The 8,206-nt window shown below is 38.9% G+C and overlaps 1 protein-coding gene across 1 annotated transcript; it reads right to left on the bottom strand.

Moving 5' to 3' along the window:
* Nucleotides 1-4,883: 4,883 nt before the first annotated feature.
* On the bottom strand, nt 4,884-6,955 carry LOC150089934 (adult-specific rigid cuticular protein 15.7-like). The gene is made up of 4 exons (XM_090368910.1): nt 6,859-6,955; nt 6,579-6,662; nt 5,324-5,754; nt 4,884-5,196 (listed from the first exon to the last, which is right to left on the bottom strand). The coding sequence occupies exons 1-3, from the start codon at nt 6,868-6,870 to the stop codon at nt 5,356-5,358; spliced, it is 495 nt and encodes a 164-aa protein (XP_090225036.1). The 5' UTR covers nt 6,871-6,955; the 3' UTR covers nt 4,884-5,196; nt 5,324-5,355.
* Nucleotides 6,956-8,206: the final 1,251 nt, after the last annotated feature.

The following is an 8,206-nucleotide window of genomic DNA, read 5'->3' as shown; positions in this document are numbered from 1 at the left end:
AAAAAACCCGGCGAAAAACCAAGAAGAGTTGCAGAAAAGAAACCACAACTGAAATCGGCATTTACGCAGTTAGATAGCCTCGGAAGATTCTTTCCAGCAAACACCATCCAGCTATTCAACAACCTAAATATCAATCCTGAAAAGCTCTGCAATTGCAAATCCTACAGAAAGGAAGTTCTCAGAAACTCTTACTTGCAAATACAGATGTAATTAAGGATACAGTTCCAGCACCTTGTTCGGCCAGACACAAGCCACTGGGATTTAGGAAACCCGACCTCATCAAGAAATAGATGTCAGGATTGTCATACCTACACAACTCTAATCCCACAGAAGAAGACGACTGCTGGAAATTTGAACTTTCAATTTTTTTTTTTTTTTTTTTTTTTTTTACTGTATCGCAGTCATTCCTGTGGTTACAAATGCTGTACGTTGTTTGGCTGTAAATATTTGTGTTTGTGTAAATACGGTGAAACTATCACTTGTGTCTGTTCAAGCAAAAGGTATGCTTCAATTGTCATGGTATTAAGTTCTTACCAGTTTACGGTAGTAAGTAATTAATAACTGAAATATTATATATTCCAGATAATTATAAATCAGATATTATGTATTTCATGTATTTCATAACTGTAACATATTTGTATGTTTTGTAACATAGTTGTATATGTATGTTCACCCTCTAGCCTGTGGCTGTAACCGGGTGTTCTCATAAGAGAAATAAATTGATGATAATAATAATAATAATAATAATATGGAAACTTTGCTGGTTAAAATAATTCTCACTTGTTTATGAAGATATAATTTTGTCCGCTCACGTTTGCTCAGGAATTTCTATCAAAATTACAGCTCTGGTTTAAGAGTCACTTCAGTTCTGCAAAACACAGAAATGAATACTTTTGCATAACTCAGGCCCATCCTCTGGTCCTTGCTGATTTGTTCATTGTAGTATGTGGAACTACAATAGTACAGCAACTAATAAACCAATTAAGATATTTGTACATCAAATTTCTGCAATATACGGTTTTTTGTAATAGAGTATCCAATTTTCTTTCTGACCGCTCAGTGCGGGTGATGGTAGATGGCTTTCTGCCTTCTAACTTCATCACTAATGCTGGTGTTCCCTTAGGTCGAGTTCTCCCAATCTTTTCCTCTTGTATATTAATGACCTTCTTCCATTGACCGAAAATCCTATTCATAGTTTTGCTGATGACAGCACATTGCGTTCCACCTGTCAGTTTGACAAACCTTTCCCTGCATAAACAGCTTCAACTTCTCGAATATCCACTATTTATTCTTAAATTCTGATCTCCAGGTAATTCTCCAATGGGGCAAAGATAACTCAGTTAATTTCTAGTCCTTCTAAAACTCATTCCTGTCTTATATCTCACAAAAAGAATTCTTCTGATCCTGTGCCATCTTTCGATGGCACTCAAATTTTTAGACAAGATTATATCTCTATATTACGGATTACTCTGATTTCTCCCTTGACATAAGTACATCACAAATATTGCTTCCTCTGCATCTAAAAAAAATGGGTTTTATCTTCCGCTCTCGGGGTTACGTTTTCTTCCAAACAGTTACTCACTCTGTACAAATTTCAAATCCGTCTTACCATGGAATATTGTTCCCACATCTGGGGGCAGTGCCTCCATGACCTCTCTCAGGCTTCTAGACTTCATTGAAAAGAGGGCAGTTAGGTTAATTAATGACATATCTCTTACAAAATCTCTCCACTCCCTGTCTCATAGACGTTCTGTTTCTGCTGCGTGCCTTTCCTATCTTTACTTTCATGGGCTCTGTTATTCTGAACTGGCTTCTATAATCCCCCACCTCTCTCTCTTTCATCCCAGTCCGAACACGTGCCGCATCCATTTAATCTCCGACATCAAACTCAGAGCACCAACTGTTATTTTTCCTCATTTATCCCTTCGACTTCAGTTTTCTGGAAAAACCTTTTTACACACATATTTCCTGAAAATTATTATCTACAGAAATTATTGTTTATTGTCAACAAATATCTTCTTTCGTCTTCTCAATCTTCGACTAACTTACCCTACTAAGTACAATAGGTTCTAATACCGTTCGTGTTTTGGGTTTTCATAATAAAGGAAGGGAAAAAATAAAAATGAATATATATATATATATATATATATATATATATATTCATTTAAAATGTATGTTTGTATACAAACATACATTTATGCTCAGTTAAACAACGTGCACAAGTGAGGAAGCCCTTGCACTGCCAATAATTCAATTTATAAGAAAATCAAAGCAGTTCTGAGTGATTTATCAAATTGGAGGAGCGACAAAGACAGCGAATTTTACGTAATTCAGTAAAGAAATTTTGAGCGAAAGATCAATAAGAGAGATTTGCAGATTAAAAGGTTTTAGACAAGGAACAGCCTGTCAAAGGCAGGTATATGCATAAGTACTACGGGTACCTTTGAAAAATGAGGAATTACGTAGCTCGTAATTAGGACAAATGAGATCAGTTGTGTTCAAGGAAACAATAGTTAAGATTACACATTAGAAAAATTAAATGGAGTCTGGATGACTCTAGATGGAAAGAGACGTCAGTGAAATTTTTTGAGACAATGGATATTTGTGAATCGAATAGGGGAGAGGACCTGCCGAGTCCACTTTAGTTCATTTCGCTTTACTTTGGAAAAATTTTGAAGGTTAACAATGAAATATGATGAGATGAAAGTTTTAGTTAATCTTTAGTTTTAGATGATTTTTAGAAAGTTTTTGATACATTTTACACATGGAGGAGATACAACTAACTCCTTGATACAGTTTGGCGTCGGCAGATCCACAAGGTACCATTAATCGATCGGCCTCCGTTCGTTTACGGTTGACAGCAGAAGACTCGAAAATCAACTTTTCAATTGCTATATTCCTAATATGGGAAGAATGGTGAGGTCCCCTATAATTCCACCATATTCATAAAACACGTTATTCATACACACTGCCCAAAAAAATATGAACCATTATTCTGTATCGAATTGAGCCGCATTTGTTTCGAATAACAGCAAGTTCGGAGTGGCATGGATGCTATAAGGTGTTTTAGCCCGTTTTGGTCTAATTTGTAACTATCCTTAGAGAAAAATATATGCTACAAAGTTGAAGAAAGAGGACTTCATTGCCGAACGTTTTCTCCAGCCTATCCCACACATTTTCAATAGGATTGAGATCAAGTGAATGTGGGGGCCAGGAATGGTAGTGGAGATCCGTGCCATGTTTTCCGAACCCTTCTTCCACGATGCGCTGTTGCACTGTCATCCATAAAGTAGCATCACCTTTGAGATAAAAGTGTAACTTTGCTGGGTGCAGATCTGATACAAAATTCAGGAACTCCCTGGATGACATTCAACCTTCCACAAGTATCAACGGATCCAGTCCGTGCTAACAAAACATTCTCCGTAGAATGATACCACCTGAAAATGCTTGGGTTGTCTTAACAAGGCAAGCAGGGTCCATCGCTTCTTGTGGTTCTCGCCACACTCTCTGTCTACCATCAGTACAAGACAAAGTGTATCGAGATTCGTCTGACCACATGACTTTCTTCCATTGTTACACTGTCCAATCACGACGTTCTCGGCATCGCTGCAAGCGGATTTTTCTGTTTTTTTTCTCTGAAACATGTGGCTTCCAAATAGGCACGCGACTGCCAAAACCAAATTTATTCAACTCACTGAGCATGATAGGGTTGAAATAAGGCAGTTGCGGATCTAGTGAATCAGTACCAAGCAGTGCTCCTTCAGGATGACTTGGAACATTCTTCAAGAATGATCAGAAAAGTGGCAGCTATGTTTTAATGCAGCAATGTGCAACCCAAAAATAAATTATATGCTTGGTTTTTTTTTTGTAGTCCTCTTTAGAGTACGACAGCTTCGCCCTTGAAGTATTGTTTTTCTGTCACATTAACGCCTTTGAAATGTGGAAGAACCACTTGCTTTCCAGTCATTAAAAACTTTTGAGATGGATGCTTTTGAGAAACCAGTTATATCTTTCGCTTCTTGAATCGTGGACCCTGCTAAATGTGCACCCAACGATGAGACGTTTTTCAAAGTCTGATAGACCACGCATTTTCTTCATTCTGGCTTCAGATTACTGCAGTCGAACAGCCTTTGCAGTCTTTACACTCAATGAGGCAAGACATTATCACCCCATATCACAGTTTTCTTTGAATCTATTTGCACTTCTTCTGTCTGTGACTGTCTTAATAGAAAGGTGCGTATTTTTTGGCCAGTGTAGAGCAGACAAAAAAAAGAAATGAAACAGCTGTCTTCGTTCTTGAGTCTAAACACAGTTTAGCCACTTCAGGCTTCTCATAAGCAAGGCAGTGACAATCATATAACACTAGCCGTTAAATGAAATTCACTATGGTTGCCACATCTTCACTCTTGCTTACGATATGCCACAATGATCTCATGTGGCACATTGAATACTAAACGCCATTTATCTAGAGGATATGTGAATTGTTAACGGGTTCACACCCCGAAGAGGTAAACAGACGAATTTGTTGCTGGACTTCTCTGATTTATTCATGCGAGCATAGCTTGATATGACAAAATTATCAACTCTATCGATGTCTTACAGTTTCAAGTAGGATACCAATTTATGCCAGAAAGGACAGACACAAAATTGGACTTAGGTTAATTAAGTTTAATATCCAACTAAGTAACTAACTGGCGATTTGACTGGTATTATACGATCAATGATCGAAAAAGATTTCTTAGAAATAAATAAAATTTATAAAACTTCGCCGATGCATTTAATTATTTTCTAAGTCGGCTGAGATTTATTTTTGAAGTTAGTTAGTGCGTATATCTGATGTGATTTAGTACTAAATACAGTTCGAAAATGATACCAAAACAACGTTTAATGTACTGCACTTTTATTCAGCTCTGCCATTTATATAAAATCATAGCATAAAATATATTTCATACATTATTCCCTGGGATTTCCGCTTCACCGGTATGGACATACTTAAGGTAACGAACGATACACATTATATACACATACAGATGCAACAGTCTTTGACCAGCTACACAGCTATATACACAGCACCAAGAAGCAGCATTTTAAAATAAAGGTCAATGTCTTTGGGAGCCTCATTTGGAGGGAGCGAACGGTGTGCGAGGTTGACTCTCTGTCACTTCGAAGAAGTATTTCAACAAGAGATCCATAAAGCTATAAAAAGATAAAAGAGCATTTTTAATCTACATTCTACGAAATAATTTATCACAGAATGGTAGTGCCATCTGTTGGTCACCATACAAACGAAAGTAAATTTTATATATCGCAAAATTGAACCTACCTTTTGATTCACTGGTACAAACTGCTCAGATTTTACCATTTACCATATGCGCCATACCCGCCATATGCCCCATGGGCTCCATATGGTCCTGCTGCATAACCTGCGTATGGAGCTGCAGCATAGCCAACTGGAGAAGCTGCTGCAAAAGCTACCTTTCCTCCAACCGGACTATAAGCGACGGGTCCTGCGTAGGGAGAGGCAATGTAAGCAGCTGCAGGAGCGCTGGCAGCTGTACCAGGTTCGTTGGTCTTCACTGAGGCACGGAAACCGTGGGCATCGGCAACGTATTCAACATGTCTGGCGCGACCATCAATGTCGGTCAATGTGTAGCCACCTTTCTTGTTTCCATAGCCATCTCCAGCTTCCCAGCGACCGTTCGTTGCTCCAATACCATCAGCAATCTTGTAGTTGAAGGCATAGTTTCCGAAATCCTACACCAAAGCAAATAAACAAGTAATAAGAATTGTAAAATCATTCTATCTTAATATATGTAATATAAACACTTTCCATGTATCATATCAACACAAACTGAAAAATGCAAACCTGCAGTTGGCCCTGAAAGAAGATACCCCCCTCCCAAGAAAATAACACAATTTTTGATCTTCGAGTGAATATACTGTGGACTCAACAAGAATCCAAGTTGCTGAGGTGCCACAGATTTTTTCAGTATCCTCCCTGCCTAGTTCAACGTTTTGCAAATCAACATCCTTTTTCTGACTGGAATTCGCTTAAAACTTTCCAGAAGTAGCATCTGCATATCAGCAAAAGGCAAAAACTATTTAAAACTATTCTGATTTTTATTTTTTTCTATAACGTAATAGTTAACTGAAAAGGGACATAATACACAAGCAGATAAAAAACAAATCTCCTTTTAGATGGGATCTTCGAGGATGGAAGAAATATGCAATAATTGTCATGGTAACGACTTTGGCTAGTTCACTTTTAAAAACAGGGGGTGGAGAAGGGGTGAAGGTTATAAGTAATGCACATTGAGGATTGGGACCAATTTAAATGCTCGTTCATTAAGTAAAAACAAAAAAAGTAAAGATAGACTGATAAGCAAAGTTTAGCAGCACACTTGAGGTCACATTTCTAGTTGAACAAGCGCTCAACCAAAATAGAAACTTTGTGGCTAAGGCGAGTCAAGGAAAGTTGGTGTAAAAACTAAAAACGTAAAGCGAATATATTGCATTGTGGAATTCAAGAAGATAAAAAAAAAAAAAACGTTTATCTTTGGTATAAAGGTAATACTTACATCTTGTTGCCTGGAACTGACGCTAGCGCCACCACCGTGGACGTAGGCGCTGGCAACAGCCAGCAAGGCACAAAAGGCAACGATCTGCAAAAAAGAAAAACAAAAATTTGAAATATATAAAAGGGAATTATGGGAGTTGAACCACTTAAGACTGTTTTGATTGATCGAGAAAGACATGTGAAAGGATTATGATATTATTAAGCAGTGGAGAAATGAAGGGAAGTTGAGAGAAGGGACACGGAAAGCAAAGCACAAGAGAAGCTAAGATGGGTCGCCTTACCTTAGCGAGCATGATGAGGGTGGATGTACTTCGTTCGTACTGGATGGCAAGCAAAAGGAATGAAAGTCTTATATACTCGCGAAAGATCCTTTAAAAAAAAAAAAAGAGGTGCCCTGGGCCATCCCAGGAAGTCCTGGTGCTCAACACGAACCATCCACCAAGGGGTCAATAATGGCACACAAAAGTAAGCCACAGCTCACGTGATCCCACTGTTTCCATGACTGTATGGCCCCGCTACATTCTTGTTCCGACCTTCCCCTATTACCGCGTTGGTGGACCCCACCCGGTGTATTATTCCTGCCCACCTGTGCGCTGTCCCCTTTCTCCCCACTTGTGAAAGTAGAGTAGCCAGCTGCCTGCTCAAACGTCACTGGTGCCATGACCTTAACCTAGTTCGAATCCTGCTCAGTACCGTGGCTTTCTCCTTCCGTCTCCGCCTTAATTACGTTGGCGAAAATTCGCTTTCCAAGCATACATCGACCTTGCTCTGGTTCGCCGAACCCCGCCTTAGCAGGAAGTATTGTACCACAATATCTCTCGCTATACTGGGTGGGAAACAGAAGGAGAGAATGAAGAATACATGTGGAAATAGAAAGATATCCAGACTCTCTCTCTTTTGAGAACTTTCTCGTTTTCTTTGTTTTAATAGAACCGTTGAGGAAAGAAGAATTTCATTTAGTTAGATGCTACCATTCCCGCCTCGGTACTAATGAAGATGGCATTTAACAAATAGAAAATTTCTATTTTTACTTCGCATGAACACTGATGATCTATCAGAGGATTTATGGATCTATTTAGATGGTTGAAAAAGACGAATTCCGGGAAGGGAAAGCGAGTAACACTTGCCGATACCGACTAACTCAACCAAAGTGTGAAAAAATATATATATTAAGAATTCTTCCCATCGCTAACAGGATTCGAACCTCATCCTTTTTAACAGGGGTAATAGGACACCGATCATAACTCAGTTACGTTGTGAAAAAGACCCAATTCCTCACGTCATTGATCGGATTTGAACCCAGATATTTTCCACTCGGTGTGGACAGTACGGCGATTATACCAACTGTTCTACCACGAGAGCAGCGATCACTTGGAAGGAAGGCTGCTTCATGATATCCGTCCCTACTGCATGGAGGTGGGCCGTTTCTACTACACTATTGGCGGGGCTACCCTCTGTCAGACCAAGTCACAAATAAGGCTATGAATTTATATACATAAGAACCTCTAGTGCCAGTAATGCTCTTCGTTGTGTCCTGTTCAAACATCAGATGGATTGAATACAGAACAGGTGGAAGTGGAAGAGGACAGTGTTCCTTGGTGCAATACAGAAGAGTAGACAAGTCAAGGA

This window comes from Mastigoproctus giganteus, chromosome 2, assembly GCF_048544385.1.
Source record: "Mastigoproctus giganteus isolate SK-2022 chromosome 2, ASM4854438v1, whole genome shotgun sequence".
NCBI lineage: Eukaryota > Metazoa > Arthropoda > Arachnida > Uropygi > Thelyphonidae > Mastigoproctus > Mastigoproctus giganteus.
Note: the sequence above shows the minus strand (reverse complement) of the source record. Positions and strands in the feature narration are given on the sequence as shown.